Source organism: Lagenorhynchus albirostris, chromosome 1 (assembly GCF_949774975.1).
Source record: "Lagenorhynchus albirostris chromosome 1, mLagAlb1.1, whole genome shotgun sequence".
In the NCBI taxonomy this organism is placed as follows: Eukaryota; Metazoa; Chordata; class Mammalia; order Artiodactyla; family Delphinidae; genus Lagenorhynchus; species Lagenorhynchus albirostris.
This window is the reverse complement of record NC_083095.1, coordinates 141,251,105-141,277,144: the sequence shown is the minus strand read 5'-3', so window position 1 is coordinate 141,277,144 and position 26,040 is coordinate 141,251,105. Positions and strand designations below refer to the sequence as shown.

The 26,040-nt window shown below is 43.5% G+C and overlaps 1 protein-coding gene across 2 annotated transcripts in view; it reads left to right on the top strand.

The window, feature by feature from the left end:
• Positions 1–26,040, top strand: part of LRRK1 (leucine rich repeat kinase 1) — a 166,792-nt gene that overhangs the window by 56,812 nt on the left and 83,940 nt on the right. For both annotated transcript variants that reach the window (XM_060155428.1, XM_060155437.1), the window contains exons 7-12: positions 17,014–17,240; positions 18,314–18,441; positions 18,533–18,696; positions 19,532–19,669; positions 20,824–20,936; positions 21,973–22,049. In XM_060155428.1, coding sequence (XP_060011411.1) covers positions 17,014–17,240; positions 18,314–18,441; positions 18,533–18,696; positions 19,532–19,669; positions 20,824–20,936; positions 21,973–22,049 — 847 coding nt within the window. The remainder of the gene's footprint in view (positions 1–17,013; positions 17,241–18,313; positions 18,442–18,532; positions 18,697–19,531; positions 19,670–20,823; positions 20,937–21,972; positions 22,050–26,040) is intronic.

The following is a 26,040-nucleotide window of genomic DNA, read 5'->3' as shown; positions in this document are numbered from 1 at the left end:
TTGAGGGAGGGAATCTAGGATTCCTCTCTTCTAGGTGGATGATCAGTTATTCCAGCACAATTTTTAAAATAAGCTTTGATTTTCCCTCTGAATTGAAATGTCACTAATGCCATTTCCCCCAGTATATGCCTGTATACATTTTGGGATTCTCTGCACTGGTCCACTGGCCTATTAATCTGTTTCTGTTCAAATGCTATACTGTGTTGATTATAGGCATTTCATTTAAACCTTACAACCTGTTAATGCAAGTTTTCTACTCCTTATTTGCTTTTTTCAAAAATATCTTGACTGTTATCAGACATTCGTTTTTCCATTTTGTGCATTTCCCATGGTGACTCCCATGGCAATTTGTGCTGCGTTTATGTTCTTTGATGGGATTTTATAGTTTTCCTCATAAAGATTTCCTGAACCTATTTTGTTCATTTATTATTGTTTTTGCCACTGTTTGAATGGAATATATATAATTCTTATCCATTTCCAGCCTAATGTTGCTGGTATGAAGGAAAGCTCTTCTGTTTATTTATTTGTTTTACCCAGTCCCCTTACCAACTTGTCTTACTAATTCTAGTTTTTAGAGGAGTTCCTTGAAACTTTTAGGTATATTATCAAGTCATCTGCAAATTTAAAGCAGGTTTGTCTTGTCTTTTCTAATATTTATTTAACTTACTTTATTTCGTGGCTTACTGATTATCAGCAGAAATGTCCAAAGTTGAATCATCTGAAAAGAGCAGATGTATCTCTCTTCCTGTTTTTAAATGTCTTGGCATCAGCAGTTTATGGTCATTTACTGCAGATTTTTGGTAAATAGACTTGTTATATTTAGGTAGTTTCCATGTATTCCTTTTTGCTTAGGATTTTTATTAGGAAATGTTGCTGAATTTTGTTGGATCTCTTTTTAGCAGCTATGGATATATTCACAGAGCTTTTCTACTTTAATTTGTTTATGTAATGAATGATGATGATAGATATTGACCCAATATTGAAATCTTGTAATAATGCTAATTGGTGTTTTTATGGCTGGATTTGACCTATTGATATTTTATTTACAGTTTTTGCATCTGTATTTATAGGTGAATTGATCTATAATTTTCTATTTTTATTATCTTTATGAGATTTTGGTATAAGACTATGTTAGCTTTACAGAATGACTTAGGGAACTTCCCATTTTATTACAATCTGGGGAAGTTTCATAGGAATTATTTATTGTTAAAGATTGATTAGATAAAGCAGGTCTTTGTTTTGGGACTTCTTTTGAAGTCATTGATCAGTTCAGGTTGTCTGCTTTTGCTTATGTGCAGTTCAGGAGGTTATATTTTGGTAGAAAATCATCCATTTCCTTTAGATTTTTTAATTTGCCATCATAGTGTGTTACATTTACCTTTTTTGGTAATTCTTTTCTTCTATATTAGTAGTTATTATATTCCCATTTATGCTGTTGATTTATGATGTTGAACAGTTTTACTTTTTCTCTTTTGAATTTAATCAGACCAGCCAGGGATTTATATATTCTAGTGGTCCTACCAAGGACCTAGATTTTCTTTATTTTTTTACGATTTATTTTGTTTGTTCCTTCATTCATTTTGGCTTTTATCTGTACTGAAACCTTCTTGATATCTTCTCTGAGTGTTTGGTTGATGGTGTTGTGGTCAAGGTGAGGCTCTGGCAGGAGACTTCCTGGCTCTAATCTGGGCTCCAGGCTTCACTGCTCTAGGACCTCCATCTGGTTACTTACATCTCTGGGGCTTGGTTTCCTCATCTACTGATTTTTATCTAGTTCTTCATATAATTCTAGAAGTTTTTGCTTCATACACCTGGTTTATGGCTTTATGACCCATTTTAACATATTTCATTATATCAAATATCTGCCTTAATCCTATCGATGCTTCTATCCTTAAAATTGGGTTTGTCTGCTCTTCACATGGCCACACTGCTCTTTTTTCTTTGCATCAACCTTGTTTAAGTTTCCCCAGCCTTTACTTTCAGTTTTTATTTTGTCTTAGGTGTATTTTTTGTAAACAGTATTGAGTTTTTAATCCCATCCGAGACTGTGTCTTTTGAAAGAGGAACCCACCCAACTCACATTTGTGTGGGACCTGTCATATTGGTTTATTCCTCCCATTTTTTTTGATTATATGTATTGCTATTTCCTTTTTTCTTATCATTGCTGGTTTCCTAGTTTCTAGAGAACACTGATATTCTATTTTCCATAACTTGTTAGCTGTCTGTGCCTTGGCTGGTCTCAGTTATAAACAGAGTTAATCATTGTATCTACCTTGGAGGCCAGGTGTGCACTTAGCACAAGGCCTGGAACATAATAAGAGCTCAATAAACATCAAACATCAGCTTCATGTTGCAAAAGGAAATAAATAGTGATCATCTAACCCTTACATGTGTGTAGTGTTCAGTGTTTTTCCCAGCACTTTCTTTTCATATTTGATCCATACAACACTTTAGTAAGAATTGCAAGAAATATAATCTGTTTACCAGATGAAAGTATTGAGGTTTAGAGATATTCTGTTACTTGTCCAAGAACAGAAAATATTAAACAGTGATATTCAGACCAGAATCTGAGCCTTCTTAACTTGGGGATTTTCTCATTTCATGATTCCTGAACTGTACCTCCCAGGTCTTTCATGTAGATCAGTGGTTCTCACACTTTTCTGTAATTGGAATTCCTGGGGGCTTTTTAAAAATCCTGATGCACAGGCCATACCGTACGCTAACTAAATCTGAATCTCTGGGATGGGACCCAAATCAGTAGTTTTAAAAACTCCCCAGATGATTCTAATGTGTACCCAGTGACTTGCATTTTCTTGGCTTAAGGTTAAAAGCAGAAATGGTTGACATCTGTGTCTGTGATCTTTTCTATGGGTAACTCCTGCTAATTTGCCAAGATAGGGATAGAGCATGGAAGTGATTATTGCATTCTGCAAAGGAGAAGACAAAGAAAAGACAATGTTGCTTTTCTTCTCCTTTGCCCTTTTGGGTAGAATTGGAAGAGAAAATGAAATTACAGTGCAGTCTGAGTCATAAAGGCTCCTTGGGCTTCCCGAAAGCAGGTGGTATTTTTTTTTTTTATTCAAGTGAATTTCAGACTCAAGGGCCTCGCAGTGTGTGCAGCCAGTGTGTGCAGTGTGTGCAGCCAGTGTGTCTGGCTGCCATGATCTCTAACCTGTGACAACGCTTTCCTTCTGTGCTGCCAGCAGAAGAGAGGGGGTTAGCGCGGAGGGGTCCAGTGTCAGGAACGATGACTCAGAAACCAGAGGTAAGTGCTTCGACCTTCCCAGGTGTGCAGTGGAATTGAACTGGCATTTTTTGTTCAGAATATTAGACAAGGGCAGGCACTGAAAGGGTGCTTTGCTGCCATGTGTACACAGCCTGAAAACTCCCTTGCCTGCTGGCATTCATGGCAGTGACCTTGCTGAAGCAGTCATCTTGTTTGTTTCTGTATTTGTGTTCTGCCTCCCCGACTAGCTAGTTGATATTTTTTAATGTAATTGCTGCCTCTGTGGAAGCCACGGCCAGTCGAGGTTCACCACGCCTCTGTGTCAGGCACAGCCTAGTTCTCAGGCTGCCAGAACCTGCCTCTGCTGGCAAACGGGGAATGGCCGAGAAGCCCACGTTGATTTTCCACTGGCAGCGGGCGGGCTGCTCAGTTAGGTTTTGATGGTGTTTGGAAGGGAAAGTCTGAGAGCCCACACCACATGGTCTGGACACTTTTAAAAGAGCAAAACCAAAGCCAAGTCAGACCTGGCTAAAGCTGTTCCTGGCTCTGGCTCATGGGTGCCCTGCTGGAAAACCGCCAGACCTTTGCCTGAATGTTTAATGAGTTGGCCTGTGTTCCTGGTGACTGTCCTGTCAATGTTTGCTTTGTTGCCATGAGAAACAACGCTTTGATGCTGGCACACCCGGGAAGGAGCAGGAAAACAGAAATGCCAGGAGAGGCCTAAGCAGGGCCTGAACTAACCACGGTGTTTGTCCCATTCAGCAGTTAGAGGGCTGGGCCGGAGGGCACGCTGGGCTGTTCTGAGTATAGGAGTTAAGTCCACAAGAGCTGAAATTGATTCTGAAACTACACAGTTGGGGAATTATTAATTTTCTTTACAAGTCCCTAATGATTTCAAATCTGGCAGCAAACCTAGAGAGGATCACTTATTACTACTACTACTACTCCTCTTGTCATTTTTGGATCAGCTCTGGCTTATGATGTACGTTAAACATTCCTAGTGACTGGCCATTCAGATGCCTGTATCTGTGCCCAAGCACAAACATCCTGGCTGCACATTCTGGGAGCTGAAGCAGCCCTTCTCCATCAGAGTGATCTGGTGGGTCTGAGGATTTGCATACATGGGATACTCAGAAAGGGCAGGCTGCAGCAAGTGTGGTTTCTCAGCCTTTGCTGGGGCCTTCATGAGCAGCTGACCAAGGGCTACTGACATTGTGAGCACTAAGGTTTCTGGGGAACATCCTTGCCCAAGGTTAGGCCTAGTGTTTGGTACAACAGTCTTATTCAAGAATTTTATACTTTCCAGAGCATTTCTACATCTGCACCTTGCACCTTCTCAGCTCCTCACGTCCTCCTCACAGCAGGTGGTACTGTCTCACAGAGCAGATGTAAGTCTCTGGGGCAGTAGGGCCCCGGCAGGTGAGAGGCAGACTGGGAGCAGCCTGATTGCCTGTGGTTCGGCCTTTTCACTGCTGGCTTGTGTGAAGGGAAGAGCCTTCACCTGCCTTTTGAGAGTTATGAGATCAAACTCAGAATTATTATTATGGGCCTCTTCCATCAGCTCCACTTTTCCTGTGCCCTGAAATTTAGCCAATTATCCTACTGTTTTCTCTAGTTTCCAAATACCAAATCTTTCCCCACTCTCATGCCCCATTCATACGCTTTCTCTGTGGAATAGACTCAACACTGTGATGTTGTCCACATGGTGAGTGCTTCCTAGAACTTGAGAGCAGATAGTGAGGGTCACAGGGTAGAACAGCTGAGCAGGTGCACTGTGTAACCGTTCAGGTAGGTGTTCCTGGTGGCCTGTCCCACTAGATCATCAAACATAATACAAAACAGCAGTTATACAAACCACTTACATTTAGTTTACAATGAGAAAATGATTCATAGAGATGCAGAAATACTAAAACTATTATTTGAACTTATGTGACAAACTAGAAAACACAATAAGGACAGAATAAGAAAACATTATCAAATGTCATTGGAACTATTGGATATCAGCATAGACAAGTACATTCATAATGATATGAATAAATTCCAGACAGGTAAAAGTTAAGCACTGGAAATTCATCAGAATATACTTTCAAAAAGCACATTTATTCCAGTTATAGAAGAAAATGATTCCATTTCAAAATTTTAAAGATATATGAAGATGTATAAAGACATATAGTCACAAATAAGATAAACGATATATATATATTAAACTTATTTATAGTAAAATATAATTTTACTATAGTATACTAATATAGTAAAATTATATTTTTAAAGAAATTTAAAAAAGAAAAACATTAGCAGATACTTGAGAAAAAAGAATTGACAGAAACTGAAATCCAAAAAACACCATTGACTCAATTATATGTCAGTTGATAATTGAGTTTAATTCAGTCAGTGTTTATATATCACCTACTAGTTGCTTGGGACTCAGCAGTGCCCAAGCCAGAGCCATGGCCCTTGCTGTCACATTGCTCACAAATGCCCTTGGGTAAGAAGTTAGGAGAAACGAACAGTTAATTTACACATGAGAAAACACAGATAGTAATTCATGGCATGGAAACATATACAATCTTATTGGCAATTACAGAAATTCAAATTAAAATGACTTGAAAGTACCATCACATACCTATTAAACTCGCAAAAATAAATATAAATGCTGAGTTAGGCACTTGGCAGCGTCAAAGAGAAAGGGACACCAAAGCCTTGCTGCTGGCACTATAAATTGGTTCCGTATGTGTGGAAAGTAATTGGCGTCATGTGACAAAAGCTATAAAACTCTTTTCTCCCAGAGAACAGCTCTGAATTTGGTATTTCCTTTCTGAAAGATACCTCTAGGATGTAACTCAAAAGAAAAAAAAACGTAATTGCCACAACTGTACTGCTCAAAGCACTGCTATCTATAAGAGAAACTAGGAGGACAAAACCCAAATGTCCAGCAGCAGGGGGAACTCTACTGGCCATGATTACCCGCAGGGTGGACACCACACAACAGGGACAAGCGTGCCTGTCTCCTCATGCTCAGCACAGCGCTGCTCCTGGACACCAGCTCTACCTCCACACCTCAGCCATACGCCACGTCCGCAGGAAAGCCTGCCCCAGCCCACAGGCCAGGTCACATCCCCCCTTCCATCTCTTAGAGCTTCCTGCCGTTTTATTCAGAGCACTTAACAAAGTTTGGGCTTGTCTGTTCTGGTGACATTCTTGTTTAATGTCAATTCCCCCATTTGACTGGAAGCTTCGCGAAAGCAGGGATTTGTCCAGCTTTGCTCACCCTGTGTTTGCCCCTCATTGTAGGGCCTGGAACAGGATGAGGAGTTGGTTGCTTGGATGGATGGATGGATGGATGGAAAATGGGTGGGTGGGTGGACAGATGGATGGATACCTGGATGGATGCATGGATGAATAGGTGAATAGATGGATGGATAAAATTTTATATATGTAGTAAACTTCCATTTACATAGGACTTCATGGCTAACAAAGTACTTTGCCAAATATTCTACTTTAATCTTCTATACAAGTCTGTGAGGTAGAAATTTTTGTCTTTATTTAAAAGTTGAGGAAACAGGGTTCTCTCAACAGTAAGTTGAATAGCTTAGTAACTGCAGAGATAGTATTTTTATTTCTTGTTTTTTTCTCTCTCTTGCATATTGCTATTGGCAAAATTCTTGAGTTGGAAGGGAGATTTTTTTGGTAAGTTTCCTATTTTTCAAAGGAATGACTGAAATACTACATGGAAAAAAGCACAATGTTGATTTAAAACAAACCTTGTTTATTTTTAAGAATTTTAGCGAAGAAAAAGTGATAAATTTTATTAACTATGTTTTGGCATTCAGATGATTAAAAGAGGGCCACTTTTCTTTAACAAAATGTGCTGATGGTTTTCCATAAGTTACTACCAACAGTGCTATTTTCTTGGTATAGATCCTCCTTGGTTGCAGAACTGAAACCTTTGAGTTCATTTGTTGATTTCCATTAGAGAAGATTTTGTTACAGTTTTTGCATCCATGTGTTTGCATGCAGTTGGCTAGAATTTTAATGGCTCTTGCAAAGTAATTGGTTTTACTCATAAAATAAAGTGAGTCTTCTGTTAAGTAACCATGTATGTAACACAGAGACTATTTGTTCTTTGAAGATTGGATTGAAAAAGAATTATATTGAATTAGGAGCCTTTGGAGAGTGATTCTTTAGTTTCCTTATTTGTTTGTCTCATATACATTATTTTGTTTTTTCTCTTATTGTGTCACTTTGAGAATTTTTTATTTTGGAATTAAATTTTGCATTTCAACATCATTATTTGGTTTGTTAGCTCTGGCTGAGGACATCTCCCACAACTTAAACATTGTTTTTCAGCCGTTGTTAGATTGTCATTTTCATTCTTAGATTATTAAGGTACTTTTATTTTTAGTCAATTGATTATCAATTTTATTATTTTCCAACAACTCTAGAATTGGTTTTATTTACCAACTTCCTTGTTTTTACTTCATTTTGGTTTTTCTATTTTTAGTCTAATTTTGTTTTCATTGCCCTGCTTTCTTTTAGCTTTCCATTCTAAGCAGGGCAGAGCTAGTTTATCATGCTTCACTTTGTCCTTTTTGTAACTGTGATCAGAGTTGTTTTTTTTTTCCCCATTACTTGTGACGTTTCTGTTGTTCTAAAAATGTATTCTACTGTTGTGAATTGGTTTTCTCTCCTACCCAAGCATTATTTGAAAGGGCATTTTTAATGGCCAAATAATTGGACACCTTTTAATTCTGCTTTCGTCATTGGTCTCTACCTTTACTTTGCCTTTGTCCAGGCATAAGATATGTAGGAGGCTTGCCCTTTTTCCCCCTTTTTCTCCTTTTACTTTTGCTTCTTACACAGAATGTAATCAATTTATGTGCAAGTTCATACTGATTTGAAAACAGAATTCATTCTCCTGTCCCCTAGTATTTGGTCATCTCCCATTCTTATTGTAGTGTCCTCCATTCATTTTTTGCATATTTGACCTATCGTATCCTGCTAATATTTTTCTTGAATTTTCATGGGTTTGTTTTTTACAAATTTGACCTGTGTTGGAACACAAAGATTTAGCATAGTTGTATTTTGGGGGTTGTGGTTAAGTGTCTTTATCATTATTGAGTCACCTTGGTTATCTCTCCTAATGCCTTTGAAATCATGTCAGCTATTCCATGGTCATGTGAATGAACATGGTGCCTGGTAGGAAGGGACCAGACAGAACATTAGGCACCTGAATCGTGATCCTGGTTCTGTTACCTTCAAACAGGTCACCTCACTGAGGCTCTTTATGTGCAAATTGTGCTTACAGGGTTACTGTGAGGGTCATTTGAAAAAGTTCTGTGCATGCATTGCAAAGAGTCACCAGGAAGGTATTATCATGTGATCACAGCTCAACTTCCAGAAGATTCCCCTACAGGGTTCAGGTTTGAGTGTGCCCTTGGAGGCAACAGACTGTTCCGTGTTGACTATTTAAAATGCCATTGTAGGTTTGCTTGTAAGTTATTTTTGTACTTACATTTCTCATTGATCTGGCTTCCTTGGTTATGTTTCCCTTTTTGTTTGTTTGTTTGAAATTATATTGGTAGCTAACCACTACTAATTCTGACATTTATAATATTTTTAGCAGGCAGGCTTTTGTCAGAACTGATTTCATTTTTTTCCTTTCACTAAGTCGTTTAATTTAATTTAATTTAAGTTGTTTAAGTGAGTCATTTAATTTATCTTCCTTCTGAGTTTAGAAGGAAGGCTGTCCTCCCCTTTCTCTTTTCCTCTCCCTTCTCTTACTCCCTTTAGTATTCTCAGGTCATTTTCGAAATTCTCCTTTTGTACCCTAGAGTCCTCCCAGGCTTTTCCCTAAATTAATGACTGGTTTTACTGTCCTTTTCCCACCTTTTTATTATGTTTCTAATCTGCTTATCTTAAGAGACATCCTTCTGGCTTTCAAGAATCTCTGCTTCTTTCATTTCCTTTCTTAATCTGTGGGCTTCTGTTGATGGAATGTTCCGGATTCTCAGGTCTTGACTTCTCCAATTGTCATTTGACTTGTTACCATTTGTATCAGTGCCACCATAACAAAGTACCAAACACTGCTTGGCTTAAAATAACCGGAATGTATTGCCTCGAGTTCTGGAGGCTGGAATCTGACATCAGGGTGTTGGCAGGGCCGTGCTCCCTGTCACAGTTCCAGTGGATGACCCCTCCCTGCCGCTTCCTAGTGTCTGGTGGCTGCTGGCAGTCCTCAGTGTTCCTTGGTTTGTAGACCCATCACTCCAGCCACATGCCATCCTCCCCATGTCTTCTCATCATCTTCCCTCTGCACATGTCTGCCTCTGTGTCTAATCTCCCCTTTCCATAAGGACACCAGTCATACTGGATGAGGGCCCACCCTAATGACCTCATTTTAACTTGATTACCTCTATAAAGACCCTGTTTCCAAATAAACTCAAATAAGCTTTTTCTCAGGTACTAGGGATTCAACATATCTTTTTCAGGGACACAGTTCAGCCCATGACACCATCCTTATGGCTGTTGCTCCATTGCCCTTGGCCTGGTTGCCCGCCGTGGCCACCTCACGTGCACAGGCAGATGGCCAGTCAAGGTCCAGGCTCCTTCTCATCTGTTCACTTTCAATGCCCCCTCCCTCCTGAGAGCCTATCCCTGCCAGGGTGCAGGGACTTGAGCAGTAGGCGTTTGGAAGCCTTGCATGGAGGGTTCTCCAGGGCCGAGGATGTGGGGCATAGTCCCCGTTTGCCATGGCCCTCACCAGCACAGGGAGACTGGACCAGAGTTGCTGTCTCCAGCGTGCTGATCCCCTGTCCAGCTGACTCCACCTCACTTAGAGCCTCCTCTGACAGTCTGGGCTCCCGAAAGACACTTGTAGGCTTGAAATTTACCCCAACTTGTTGGCATTCGTGCACAGATCCCCTTCTGCACAAGCACTGACATCACTCAGGTGGCCTGGGATGTGTCTTCAGATTCTGTGACTGGCTCTGCTGCTCTGAGCACCTTCATTTTTAGAGTTTCTTTTGGCTTGTTCTTCAGACCTTTTAGTGAGTCTGCTCCTTTCAGATTAGACCTGTTGGTTTTGCACTCCTCTGGATGTCTGGTGCCCTGAATGTTCCTTCACATGTCAGAAGGTGGCTCTTGTCTTCCTGGCTGGTTCAACAAGGAACCACCACCCAGGAATCTGCTTACCCACAAAAAGAAAGTTTTGGGTTTTATGTAGGCCAAGGGTTCATTAATACATTTTAGAACATTCTATGTATTTCTCCCCCGTTTTAACACGTGTGTCTTGACTGGAAAGACTAATTCTACTGACTGCCTTTTTTGTGTCATGCTGTGCTGTCATTGAGCTCTCGTCTGTCCCCTCAAGGGACAGTGAGATGGGAACACAGGGAGAAGAGATGCAGATTCTGCTTTGTGGGCTCAGTAGAGACCTAGTAAGGAGGCAGTGTTGGAACTTGCTCTTGTGGGTTCTCAAAATTGCAGAGGCACACCCCTCCCCCAGCATTGGGGCAGAGAACCCTTCTCTGTGTCTGCTCAGGGCCCAGTTGCCAGCCCCACATCTCTCAAGGTTAAAGCCAGCCTAAAAACATTGTCAATTTCAGCCCTTCATGAACAATTATATTCTTCAACCTTAAGGGTTGCACTGACATAAAAGCATGAGAGATGTCATTGTAGTCCACTGGCTCATTCACTGTGTTATTTTTGTATGGAAGCTTCAGGCAGCATTATATAAAGGCAGGTAATTGCCCTCCTGGACCACAGCTTCCATCACAGAACAAGGAGACCTTCTTGTGCAGAGGTAACCCCAAACATCACTTTCTGTAATGAGCCAAGTGCCCTAGTCCTTCTTGAACTGGTCCTGGTCACCACCACTGCCTTGGAAAGCAAGTTTCTTAAGTCATCATACAGTGTCTCTTTGGCCCAAAATTGAAAGGGCTCATGCTTAAGGACCAGCATGAGCATATTCTCTGTTTCCTCCAGAGAGGTGTGCCTTAACCATGGCATTGTTGAACTTTGGGGATCTCCACAGTGAGCTGTCTTTGATTTTGCAGTTCAGTGTGCATGGATTTAATTATACAGTTGCTGGCTTCACCACCTCAGAACCTGGTTTATTGTGATCCTGCCCAGACTAAACATAAATAAGTAATGAGGGCTACATTTCCCAGCTACATTTCCATGTCAGGTGTACTGTGCACCCTTCCTCCTTCCTTCTTCCTCTCTGCCACTTTGGAAACACTTGTGCACCCTATAATGTTTGTGCACCAAAAGGAAAGTAACTTGTATATGTGAAAGTTTCCAGACTAACCCAAGACCAGGTAGAAATCCTACATGTTTTTCTAACCACCATCCAGCCCAGAAGTCTTTTCACAAACATGTCTGAATTCTGAGTGTGTCATCATGTTTTCTGACTTCTTGCTTTTTGCTACCTCTCCCTGGGCTTGAGTTTCACAAATTTCAACACTGCAGAAACTCTGGTGGATGTAAGACCTAGAAAGAGCTCAGTTTTAGGAACTGGCAGCATCTGCTTCCTCCTCTTCCTCATGTCTAGAGAATTCAGTGCCACACACAGCCACTCTCCTGTTATTGACGATTTACTTCTGATAAATAGTACCTCCCAAAGAAGCACAGGAGGCTTCCCTGCAGATGTTCTTTCCTGGCTTTCTGGTCAACATCACATACTCTTAGTCCTTGAAAGGTGACTAGATGCACGTTCAATACACACACAGCTCTTCCCTTCGAGACATAAACTCCCTGAGCTGGTTCCGTCTGCAGCATCCATATCCTCAACCCCAGTGCCTGACAGGCGGGCCTGCACTTGGCAGTGCTCAAGTAAATGCTGCTGACTGTGAAGCAAGATGGCATCCTTGTTACCTAACTGGGGGCTGTAATGCAGACACTTACTGGGTGTGAAGAAGGTGGTCCTTGCCCCAGGGCTTTCAGGATTAGTAGGATTTAGATAGGAGGGAAGAGGTCTGTGAACTCCAGGGAAGAGAAGGCAGAGCAGGGAGCACCCTTTTGCCTTTGTCGTGGTAGCAGGACAGAGTGCAAAGGCGGAGGCCAGCCCGCCTGCAGAATCTGGGATCCCTGAGTGACCTCATGACACCCACGATCAAAAGGAGACCAGCTCTCTGGTGAAAACTTGCAAAACTCTCTTAGCTCCAGTCCCACCAACCTTGTGTCTCCTGCAGCCCCAGAGCACCCTGGCAGCCCTTTGGCACATTGGCCAGTCAGGTACTGACAGTAAGCTCACTGTCAGGCCCCCACAGCCTTCCTATGAATTCCAGTCCACTTCCTGAACCCTATGGGTCATTTATGACAGGCAGTTTCTGTACTTTAGTTGGCAATTTCCCTTTGGTCTTGAATCCTCTGCTCTAGGAGTAGGCCCATTCCCCAGTTTCTTCTACCTAGAACAAATTATTAACCCCACCAGCCATCTGCCAACAGGAGCACAGAGGATGGGCAGAGGTCGTGGAGGAGACAGTGAGACAGAAATTTGGGAAGTGATTGGGGCAGATTGTGGAGGTGTGGGGCTTTCTGGGGAGGGAGTTCAGGTGTTCTGCTGCAGGCGGGCTGGGGTGCAGGAAGGCTGAGGGGTTTGAGTAGACCTTGGTATTTTAGGGTGATCGTTCTGGTTAGAGGTGTTAATAGATGGATTGCTGGTCCCAGTGGCTTGATTCTTTTCAGCACACAAACATTTACTGAGTGCCTGCTGCATGCTAGGCACGGTGCTGAGCTTCACACGCAGTCAGACAAGGTGCAGCACTGGACATGCATGCAGTCGGGTTCTGGATGGCCACACTGCCTGCTGGGGCAGTGGAGACAGAGATGACCCTTGGGCTGACTTAGTGCAGTACGGAATCCGCAGGCAGGTTCCTATAAGGGGAGTTGAGCCTGATAGCACCTGTGAAAGTACCCACCTCCACCTCGACTGGCCCAAGGCCCCACATGGGGTTAGTTAAGCAAACACAGGGCTCCAGTCTCCCAAGGCTGAGCCTCTGCTCCTTATGTAGTTCTAGGCTGCAGCTCCAGGGTCAGAGGACAAGAAGGAAATGCAGGAGGAAGATTGCCATTGTCAGGACAGAACATCTCAGCTGATCCTCCAAAGATGTGCTGCAACTAGTTTACGTCACAATAACAACCTGAATCTTTCCTGTTGTTTTATTTATTTTTGATGGCCCTTAGAGAGTTTTATTTATAGACACCTAAGGTTTGTTATTTAAAACCAAAACCAGCCTCCTTTTCATCTTGCATTTGACTGCCATTTCAGTTCAGGTCCAAACTATTTGATATTAAATGACCAGAATGGCCACACAGGGTGAGTAGAGAAAGTTAGACTGCAATCCGGACACCTTGGATTTATGTCCAGCTGTCTGGCCCTGGACCTGGGGCCTGGATGTGTCTTTGAGAACCCAGGAAAGGGAGGCAGCCAGACCCTTAGAGAGCCTTCTTTGACTTGGCATCGCAAAGACTGGCATGGCTCCTAGATTGGCTGTCATGATTACTCCAAGGCTCTCTGTGGGAAGCCATTGTCCTTCTCAAGAGTATAAGCCAGAAAGAATCCTGGGTCCAGAAGCGACCTAGATACCATCTGGTCCAAGCTGATCATTTAGCAGATTAAAACCAACAATAATAAGGTGAAGGGTGACACAACTATGAATTTTTATGGAAAGATTAGGAAGAAGCCGATGTGACTGGATTCAAGTTGGAGGCATCAGAATGCACTCATGTTAAATATAGGGTTGTGTTGGATCAATGGGCCAAGAATCAGTGACAACCCAATAGCAATGAGCATACCCAACACCTAGATCTTGGTTTCTAAATACCATTTTCTGTTAAAGGGAATCAGGGATGGTACTTGGAAAGGACCAGAGGAAACTTGAACATCTTATTTTATCAGGAAGTAAGGGAGTGCCCAAAACTGATAGGGATATGTCAGAGGAACACAGGAGTCCCCTTGATGGGACTCCCAGTGGTCAAACTGGGGATTACCTGAGCATTGGAAGAAATGATGATAATAATGAATTATAATACTTTGAATTTAAAAAGGATCTGTGAGTCCATAGTAATATTTAAACAGGTGGGGAGGGACATACTTCTGTACAGAAGAATGACACGTAACAAATGTAGACAGAATGGAAGTTTTAGAAAAATTACCACCTTGTAACCACCAATGTACTAAGTGAGTAAGGCCCTGATCAACAATGGATGCTGAAATCATTGGGTAAACTGATGTAGGAACATAAAATATTCACAGATAGTCTCAGAATATCACCCCACAGATTGCTGATTAATCACAAAGAGTAAAATAGAACTTAACCCAAGGGATCAGACCATTAGTGAAATAACCTGACATCAGGTGCCCTCTGGTGGAGTTCAATTGATAGGGCTAAACATTGTCTGAGATTTTTGCCAAAAATGCTTAACTTGAATCTAAACATTAGGAAACAACTCAGTAAATTCAGATTATGGAATATTCTAGAAGACAACTAGAATGACTTGAAAACTTACAATGCCAAAGTTGGAAAAGACATTAAAAGGCATGAGGATTCTTCTAGATTAAAGAAAATAGAGACATGTCAACTAAATGCAATGTGTGATTCTTGATGGGATCCTGGATCAAGATACAAAATAATTATAAAAGACATTTCTGGGGTATTTGGGAATATTTGAACATGGATTGTGGATTTGATAATGTATTGATTTCATTTCTTGAAAATGATAAATATATGGTTGTCACGTAGGAAAATATTCTTGTGGTACGCGGGCCTCTCACTGTTGTGGCCTCTCCTGCTGCGGAGCACAGGCTCTGGACGGGCAGGCTCAGCGGCCATGGCTCACAGGCCCAGCCACTCCGCAGCATGTGGGATCTTCCCGCACCGGGGCAGGAACCCGTGTCGCCTGCATCAGCAGGCAGACTCCCAACCACTGCGCCACCAGGGAAGCCCGGAAAATATTCTTGTTCTTCAGAGATACATGTTGGTGTAAAGTGCCATGATAGCTATAATTTACTTTCAAATGACTCAGCAGATAAATGAAAAGTGTGTGTGCTTGTATGTGTGTGTAGAGAAAAAGAAGAGAAAGCAGATGTGGCAACATATTAACAATTGGTGAGTCTACAGTGCAGGGTGTATGAATGGGTAATCGTGTGTCCTAGTTCAACTTCTCTGCAGTTCTGAAATTTTTCAAAACAGAAAATTATGGGGGAAAACAATAATGACAACAAAAACAGGCCTAAATGTCAAGTCTAAAAAAAACCCAAAAAACAAAACAGAACAAAAAACTGAGACTAAAGCTCCATTCTCTTGACCCAAAATCCAGTATACCATCGTCTGTCTCTCTTCATCCAGGTGAATGGAGAGAGAGACAGGCAGACAGAGACAGAGCCTCATCTGCTTGGTTCGAAGACCAGAGCTTTTAGAGGGTGTTAGTAGACCCAGCCTTTCCAATCCTGGCAAGTTAGCTAAGGGGGCGACAAAGATAAGGCACATATCGCCACCTTGTGGCCAGATAAGGAAGTCTGTCTGCTGCTGCCAATTTTGAAAGCAAACTTACCCCATGTTTCTGGTGTCTTTTCCAGTTGTTACCTTTTCCCATTAGTGAAGAACTAATCTTTGTTTCTCTAATTTTCTGATACGGATTTCCAGCTGCTTTAGAGAAAAAAGCCAAAAAGCCAATTTCCTTTCCCCAGAAACCTCACTGAGCCCTAAATTCTTTGATGATCAAGAAGAAAGAGAAAGCCCTGCTCATACACATTTAACCAGATCTCTTTTACCACCATATGCCAGAAAACTGCTGGCCTTTCTGACCCAATCAAATGAGAAAAGCAAAGGAGATTTATTCAGAGCTTTTGGTGGCAAGTGAGTCAGCCACTGTCACTTGCATTTTGTCAGAGGAGTGGGGAAGCTTTATGGTGGATAAAGGGAAGGCTTCAGGTGTGCCCTGACTAGAGGCTGTTGACGGGGAAGCTGGAGGCAGCTAACTAAAAGGGGGGCGTCCTACATGATGGGTTAGGGGGCATATTTGCCTTTCCCTGGTTAGTCTAAGTTGGAAGCAGGGACAAAATTAGGGAAGTTGTCACTTATCAGTCAAGTCCTGGACATTTGGGGCCAGTTGTTACAGAAGTTATTGTTTAGCTTCCTGGATTGTTACTAGACATTGCAGTATGGCTTCTGGCAAGTTTGGCTTCCTGGACTCTTTATTATAGATAAGGGGGTTAGTTTCCTGGTAGGTTGCTGCAGGTTGTGGGTCAAAGTTCTCTTTTTTATATATGGTCTGGCCATTGTCTGTATATTCAGTCTCTCACTCTGGAAGCAGCTCATCCACAAAGCACCCAGCGTGGTGTAAGCAGCTGCAGGCGGCAACTCCTCTAATCACAGGGAAGAGTGCCGTGAAGGGAAGTGAGAAGACCCAGGTTTGGGTCTAAGCCTTCTTCTGCAGTCTAGGGAGGCTGCACCAAGCTTGGGTGGGCTCCTCTGTACAGAGCAGGGGCCATTCCTGTTGTGTTTCCCCCCGAGGGTGATAGCTCTCTAAGAGGTGATGCTAAGCCCACATGCTCCCTCTAGAGGCTGGAGAGTGAGTAGCTGTAGCTGTGCAGAGATTACCTTCAGGTTGTAGGTGCAGGAGGGCTTAAGTACCTTCTCAGGGGCAATGTGGTCCCAACCTCTCGGGACTCTGCTGAGATGAACAGACAGATTCACACTTGAATAAATCATTGCTTTATTTCAAGTCTGCACGAGCCCTGGGCTCATCGTTGGTGTGTGCTTTCCCCTTGCTCCAATATCCAGGCTCTTCGTGTGAAATGGTCCCACCTCAAGCTGCCCTGGGTGGATCTGGACTGGCTCATTGACATCTCCTGCCAGATCACAGAGCTGGACCTTTCTGCCAACTGCCTGGCATCCCTCCCCTCCATCATCCCCTGGGGACTCATCAACCTCCGGAAGCTGAATCTCTCAGACAACCACCTGGGGGAGCTGCCCAGCGTGAAGTCATCAGACGAAATCATCTGTTCCAGGTGGGCTCCTGCCCTGCAGCCCCTGGGGTGAGCCCTGGCCATCTGAGCCCCGGCTGCCACCACCACCCTCCTTCTGCACTGTCCTCTTCCTGCAGTCATGCTCCCTGATCGTAGTTGTTGCTTTTGAAAACAGATTTTCAGATAAAATAAGAGAAGGAAGTTCTGCCTGCCATTATGCAAGCTCTTGGGCACAAGGTCCCACCTCCTTTCCACGTGAATGCAGAAAGATCTGTCTAGTAGGGTGGCTTGTCTGGCCCACGTTTCCACCACTCGCTGGCAGCCACGCAGGCCTGCTTGTCCGAGGTGCCCAATCTTGTTCCTGCACACAGGAGTCAGAGGAAAGGGGCTGGTGGAAACAGTGGCACCCAGACAACCCAGCTTTTGGTCCACCTCCCAAGGAAAGTGGGCAGGGCCTCAGAGAAACAGTTAACTTCCCAGGACTCTGGCAGCAGCCTGATGGTGTAGGCAGCTCCTGTCTCCTTTTCTGGGAGGCCTTGGGAAGAGGCCCAAGCCTCCTGCTGAGGCTGCATGGGGAGAGGAAAGACCTTACCTTCACTGATGTATTGATAATCATACCTGCAAGGCCTCATTCCATATGGGATTTGAGCTGATTTCAAAAGCTAAGGCTCTAAGTTAAGTAAAAAAGAATGTTGGAAAGAGCTTAGGGTCAGCAGTAACTCATGGGAAAGAAATCTGCACAAAAAATTAAACAAGTGCCACGGAGTGGGGGTCTTTAACCTGGACAGACTTGAGGGTCCAAAAGGTTAAAAGCAGTGCTCTCTGGACTTCCAGTAACTTCCAGGGCACCAGCTTGTTCTGTTATCACATATGTGAGAAAGGTTACATCCCTTGGTCAATGAGACCAGGATCCACCAAAGAGAGATTTGGTTTTCTTTGTCTACACATGACATAGTGACAGTAATGCAATGAATAAAAATCATATTGCTGTATTTCAATGCACATTCTTTATCCTTGTGCAAGGAGAAAAAGAAACATGTTTACAGAGAAATATGTACCCGTGATGCTTTACCTCTTTCTTCTGATGCCTTGACTTCCTTCTCCCCCAACTACAGGCTACTCGAAATTGATATTTCCAGCAACAAGTTGTCCCACCTCCCACCGGGATTCCTGCATCTCTCAAAACTTCAAAAACTGACAGCTTCAAAAAATTATTTGGAAAAATTGTTTGAAGAAGAAAATGGTATATTTTAGCATCAATAACCTGACTTACTTTGTCATTTTCTTCTTGATTGGGCTGTTTTTACAATTCATCCTCTTTTATTTTCCCCTAGCCACGAACTGGATTGGTTTGCGGAAGCTACAGGAACTCGATATTTCTGACAATAAATTGACAGAACTCCCTGCACTTTTCCTTCATTCTTTCAAGTCACTCAATTGTCTGAATGTCTCCAGAAATAACGTGAAGGTGTTTCCAAATGCCTGGGCCTGCCCTTTGGTTAGTAACTTGCCGAAAATCATGAAAGGAGCTGTCAGTCCACATCCATGCCAGCCTCACAGAGCTGTGGGTGCGGTGCATACCGCGTCCCCTTGGCGGCCACGCAGTGGTGTCCTGTGTTATAGACAAACATGTTACTCAGCATCCAGCAGCTGAGGGTCTCAGGCAGGTAACTCACCCGAGAGCCAGCGCACCTGGCTCTGGGTTTGAGATTCGCACCGTAACACCCACAGGACTTTCCACAGCTACAGCCTGAACTTCTGGCCCAGGATGAGTTCTGTCCAAAAGGTGGGGTCGTTCCTTTAGGACAGCTGTAAAATAAGAATAAAGAAGAGAAGAATAGTCTGCATCCATAGTGCTGCCCATTAAATCATGGTATTTTCTCTTGGGAAGTTTGCTTGTTAAAACAGATGGAACAGCATAAAGAATATTTGTGTTTTATTGCTGTTTTCAATAGCAAATATGGAACTTCTCCGTCTCTAACATTAACATTTCTAGTTTAAGCATATTTGTGTGGGACATGGGCTCCTCTTCAGAGCACTGTCCTGAATTGTCCCATTATTTCCAAGGACAATGGGCCAGATGTTCTTGAGGGAAGGGAAAGGACCATGAGCCACCTTGGTCTCCCCAGGAAACCATTCCCATCCCTTCCTTGGAGCAAGGACAGGAAAATGGGGCAAGGATAGTCTGTAGCCTCTTAATTAGCTGAATTGTATTTATTACAGAGCCTTACTGTAATGGTCTTGTTTTTAACATTAAATTTGGAAACAGTCTTTATCATAGACACCACGGCATTTAGAAAGCTAATTAATTCTCTTTCTCATCAAATTCCTAGAAATGCTGCAAAGCATCCAAAAATGCCTTGGAGTCTCTACCAGACAAAATGGCTGTGTTTTGGAAGAACCACCTTAAGGATGTGGACTTCTCAGAAAACACACTCAGAGAAGTTCCCCTGGGACTTTTCCAGCTTGATGTAAGTCTAATAGCACCTTATTTCTCCTTTTCAGCTTTTGTAAGAAAATCACTCCACATTGCAGTGAAACCTGTATGCTTCTTCCGAGCTTTCAAGACAAAAAAAGTTGAAAGAAAAGTTTAACTGTCAAAGTCACGCATGGTTGTGTGCAAAGAGACTGAGAGGAAATGTGCAAAATGAAACAGCTCTGGGAGGGTGGCGGGATGATGAATTTTTATCCTCCAGAATTTTCTTCAGTGTTGACAGTTGAAGGCACAGCCCAGCAGCCCCTCGGACTGACCTCTGGCTCTGTTCCTTCCCGGCTCCAGGGTGAGCCCACCAGGCATTCTGGTGTGTGAAGCCCTGGCAGCACCACAGGGCAGGGCCTTCTTGTCCCTGCCTCCCTCTCTGGAAGTGGCAGAACTGGAATTCCCGGATGTGAATTCAGGAAGTGCCTTTTACCAGAGCCGTGTGTGTGTGTGTGTGTGTGTGTGTGTGTGTGTGTGTGTGTGTGTGTGTGTGTGTCCCAGCATGGGGCTGCCTTCTACCTTTAGCTTGTTCACACATCCGTCTGTTTTTCCCACTCCACTGACAACCTTTGAAAGCAGAGCATGGATCCTATTCACCACTTGGTGCCCAGGGCCAGCCCCAGGTGGGAAATTCTGCATTACTCTGAAGGCATCAGTGTCAAGCCAGCAGAGGGTGCACGACTGGGGTGGGTCACCTTCGGTGTCACTGATGCCACCTGACCCCTGTCCAAGGCATCACCTGGGCCAGCCCAAGGAGGCATCATGCTGTGCCCACTCCCCTCCTGTGGTAACACAGTGGCCTCCAGGACCTTCAGACTCATCCACTATTCCCAGGACAGGTCCACAAATAATTGTCACTCTTAAGAAACCTCAATTCTGAGAAGTACTTAGATTCAGTTCTTTCTTGAATAATTGCATCCCATTGATCTGAAGGAAAGGATCTTCTATTAATTATCCCATCTGCTTTGTTCGCTATAATTTTATGAGTTTTAAGACACTGTGAAACCCCACACTGTTGGAATCTTTGTGACAGTGAATCGGTTATAATCATTTGGCTTCGCTTTGCCAGGGAACTGACTTTCCCTTCAGGTCTTCTGCCCCTTTGGTATTTGACATCGTCTTTGCTTCTCTCTCCCTCTGTCCCAGGCCCTCATGTTCTTGAAGTTACAGGGAAATCAGCTGGTGGCACTGCCACCTCAAGAGAAGTGGACCTGCAGACAACTCAAAACCCTAGATCTCTCCAGAAATCAATTTGGCAGGTAAGCAGGGGTCTCTGTCCCCAGCAAGTTCTCAAATGTGTGTGTAGCCCCAGCCAACAGACGCATGGGATGGTGTCTCTACCAGCTTGCTGAACAGCCATGAAAAAGTGCCATAGGCTGGGCGGCTTAAACAACAGGCATTTATTTCTCACAGTTCTGGAGGCTGGAAGTCTGAGATGGAGGTGGCGGTGGGGTTGGTGTCTCCTGCGGCCTCTCTCCTTGGTATGGGGACAGCTGCCTTCTCCCTGTGTCCTCACACAGTCTCCCTCTGTGCCTGTCTGTGTCCTGATCTCCTCTTCTTATAAGGACACCTGTCAGATTGGATCAGGGCCCATTCTCATGACCTCGTTTTAACTTGATCACCTCTTTAAAGGCCTATCTCCAGATACAGTCACATTCTGAGGTGCTGGGGGTTAGGACTTCAACAAATGAATGGGGGGAACACAATTCAGCCCAAAACAGTGTTCTCCCATTTCTAATTTTTAAAGGATCCTGGAGAATCTCCTCATTTTAGCCTCACCTATCATTCTGTTCAAAAGTTTTTGCCAGTCACTAACCAATGTGTATAGAGATTGAATAAAAAGTACCCTCAAAGGTCTTCTAATAAAAGGGGAAAATCTGGGGATGAGCCGTGCTGGTCCTTGGGGCCCTGAAGACCAGCCTTCCTGGTTCACTTGCTGAAGGCCACTTCTGCGACATCTCAGTGGAACTTATACTCCTAAGAGAACTCCCTCAGTGAACAGCGTGAAGTAACAGCCTCTGATATGGGCATTCCTGCCAGGTACAGAAATGCTAGCACCTGCCTGAGATGGAAAAGCTCAGGAGTGGAAACTACCAGTCCTGCCAGCTTGTTCTTTTCCGGAAAGACTTCTGAGCATAACTGGTGCTGTCCATGCTTACACGTCAGCTGCAGGAGCCCAAACACCCTGCCGATGGAATTTTCTCCCTTCTCTATGTGTGGCATTGTACAGTCACAGCCAAAATAGAAATGTCTTTGCCATGCTTTCCTCAAATTTTGACTTTTTTCACCCTACAGAAATGAAGATGTACTTAAAACAAAGCGAATTTCCTTTTTCACCACCAGAGGCCGCCAGCGTTCCGGGACAGAGGCAGGTGTGTGTGTTGCTGCTGGGAGATGAGACAGCTGGGCGGGGACCTGCCCCTGCTCCCCTACAGGGGGGTGGCCCTCCTGTTGGGCCTTCCCCTGCAGTGCCCTGTGGGAATGCCAGAGATGCCCATGCTTGACTCAGAACCCTGGGAGTGCCTGTGCCCATGGCTCATGTCACACGGATGTCTTGCAGGTGTCCTGAAACCCCCTTTCCTGTTTGCAGCCAGCAAGACTAGTAGCTACTGTGTGTGGATGGCCTGCTGGGTGTGAGAACTGCCCTAGATACCTTACATGTGTCAGTCTTTCTTTAACCATCACATGACGTATGGGTTGTGGTTTTCCATTTTGTAGATGAGAAAACTAAGCCTCCAGAGTGTCTTCAATTCAGGCTTCCCTAGCAAAGTACCACTGACTGGGTAGCTTAAACAACAGAAATATATTTTCTCACTTTTCTGGAGGCTGGAAGTCCACGATCAGCGTGTGTCAGTTTCTGGTGAGGGCCCTCTTTCTGGCTTGCAGACAGCTGCCTTCTTGCTGTGTTCTCATGTGGCAGAGAGAGAGAGAGATAGAGAGCCCTGTAGTATCTCTTCTTATAAGGACACTAACCCCATCATGGAGGCCCCACCCTCATGACCTTGTCTAAACCTGACCACCTCCCAAAGACTCCATCTCCTAATACTATCACATTGGGTGTCAGGGCTTCCACATATGGACTTGAGGGGACACAATTCAGTCTGTAGCACAACGGTTGACTGATGTGGTCACATGGCTACTGAGTGCAAAAGCCAGGTCTCAGCCAGCACTGTGGAATCCAGCACTGGGGCCCGGGGGCAGTACTATGAAGTCCTTAACTGCCACACTATGGCATCTTGTGAGGTCCACATGGGGACACAGCCACCCTTGGCCCTGCAGGCTGTCCTGGCTGGGCTGAGATTCTGGAGGTCTTCCTCCAAACTCATTAGAAACATAACTTTTCCTAGAGTGTTTGTATGGTCACACAACAAGGCCAGTTCAGCAGAGAATGTTTCTAGGAAAACAGTTCTTTTTGTTCGTTATCTTCTGTAAGGTGCAGGGGGAGGTGTGGACCTGTCCCTCAAGTTCAGTCACCAGCCCTCTTTTTTAACCTGAAAACCAGGAGTTCTAAAGCCAACAACACTCACAGATATATCCCTCTGGATACTGTCCCATAGAACTGGAACAAATATTTAGGTTGTTTTAAGTGTAATATAACTTTTTTCTTCAGCTTGATCAATCTATATTGACAAGTGCTCTTTGAGTATAGATGGTGTGAGATGGGGATAAGAAGTGCCACAGAGGCCAAGACACATTTGCAGGAGGTGAACTAAGTAGTCTGCTTACCTGATGCCCTTTTTTGATGAACTACTGTATACATATGATATGCATATATCAGTCATGTAAGAGTGTTTTTACATAGGATTGAAAAAGTAACACATCATCAGTGGAACAGAGTCCAAAAATAGACCTAATATAGGAATTTAATATATGATAAATGTGGCATTTCAATTTAGTGGGGAAGAGAATGTTTTATTGTTTCAATAAATAGTGCTGGTATAACTGCTTGTCCAGCTGAAAGGGGGGAAAGCACAGCACTAGATGCCCTACCTTACATCAGTTACAAACATCCCCATGTGGATGTTAGCTTGAAGCATAAAAGAAAAATAACATTTAAGAGAATAAATGTATAATATGGGAAAACCTTTAAAAGCTAGGTGGGAAATCCAGAAGTCATTAAAAAAAGAGCAAAATCTTGGGTGTTGTAAAAATGGAAAAACTTTGTTCAGTAAAAGGCATCATAAACAAAGTCATAACACAAACAGACTGAGAGGAAATATTTGCAACAAAAATTGTTGCAACATAAATTGGCTTCAGTCCCTAATACACAAAGATGGCTTACAAATTGATTTTTTTTTTTAAAGTCAAACCCAATAGGCAGAAACTGGGCAATGGATATCAACAGTTCACAGAAAAGGAAGTCCAGATGGCCCAGAAAGAAAGGAAAGGCCCTTAACCTTGCTACTAGGGAAATGCAATCTGGAATTTCATAACTGATCCTTTTCAAAACAAAGGGCCTTAAGACTTTGTAAATTGAGTCCAGACACAGAGATTTCACTTGGAAGGAAGGAGAAGCAAACACTTTTTTCTCATGGATGCCCAAACAGGAGGGTAGGCACGAAAAGAGCTGCTAGTGTGGATCTCGGCCACACTTCCATCGCTGTGGGTCAAGCCTCAGGGGTTGCCGTTGACTAGAAAGGTGTCTCCAGTCTAGAAATGCAGAGCATAGAGATGTGCACAAGGAGGTGCACCCAGCACCCTGCAGGAACAGCCACTTTCTCTTGAAACTGCCGGAGTGCAAGGCCAGAGGCACACAGTGAAAAGTGGGACAGAAACATGTACCTGTGTTCTGGAGACCCTGCTGGTGGCCCGCAGGAATGTGTCTGGAGCTAGGGGAGGGGCCACACCTCTGGGAGTTTCCCTGGCAGAGATGGATGGTGCTGTGCTGTTGGCACATGACAAAAGCCTCTTGATTTTTTCAATTTCGAGTAGAAAGTTGAGGCCCACACCTGGTGAAAAGGAGAGACCCGCTGCAAACCCTTTTCCTCAGCAGGGTTATTCTCTCAGGCTGTTGACCTCGGGTAAGGGATTATCTATACTTGTTTGCAGATGGATAGTAAAACTCCAGGTAGATTTATGTACATTCAAGTAGTCATGTTGGCACAGTGGCCTTGTCCAAAAATAATTTGGACAGCCATTTTTACAGTAAAATTCAGACCAGCTGAGTCATAAATAGCTTATGAATAAATAATTACGGCTCATAAATACCTTGAGCTGTGCTCTGCCCAGCCCAGTTTCCAGAGTTTCCATTCTGGGCCAAGAGGTCTGTGTCAGGTGTTGCCTCTGTTTGCAGTATAAATCCTTTATTCCATCCATCCGTTACTTAAAGAGGCTTCATAAACGCCAAGGTGAAACTTTAAAATTGGAAAGCACAGAAGCCATGTGTTCAGAATGTGTGTTCTGGGAAGAAAGTGAGCCTTTCTTATTCTTGATGTTCTTTCCATGGGGATTAGGGCTGAAGTTGATCATTCTTTTTCATTGGAAAAAAAAAAACTCTTTTTGAACATTTTTCTTGTAGAACAAGGACTAGTACAAAGCTGTCTTTAAAAGTCTGTTACACATTTATTTCCATAGGGGCCATTCACATGGCACTAGCTGGGCAAATTTTCCAGGCGCCAATATCTGTATTCCGTTATCGTCTCTCCCAGAACATTCTCTGATACCAGGTTACCCCATTACCATTGAGACTGCAGCTACATGTGTGGAGAAAAGCCAGAGTTAAGGGAGGAGCTGTGATCAAGGGCAGAGGAACGTCGTTTCAGCCCTGCAAAAGAATTCTAGCTTCTCTATCTCATGTGTCTGGCAGAGAACCGGCTGAGAGGGCTTTGAGGCAGTTGTTTTACCTTGAATTTGAGCTGAAAGGGACCCTCAGGGGTGTGCTCTCCCTGCCTTAGGAGAAAGGAAAAGGAACTTCAGAGATTCTGCTGCAATCCAACCCTCTGATTCCCATCGGTTTCCAAGCCCTCCCCACATTCTTTCTCAACTCACACACTCTGGTGCTGTGGAAACAGCAAATTTGGTGTGATTTTAATAGTAATCTCATAATTAGCCTAATTAATGAAGTCACTTAAATATACTAGAGTTGACTTGTTTTTCAGAGAATGCCATCCTAGGAAGCATAAAAACCAAGCTCACATTATTATTTTTCAGTTAACTAGCTTTTTTAATTGACCAAGTAATACATGTATATGGTAAACAAAATTTCTGAACTGCACCAAAGGCATGGAGTGAATATTCAGTCTCCTAGTGTTACCAAAACAAACTCAGGTCCACTCGCCCACATGCAGTAAAGCCAATCTACTGACACCGGGTTTTAGTGAAGGAAAAGTGCAGTGTTTATTGCAGGCACCAAGCAAGGAGTCC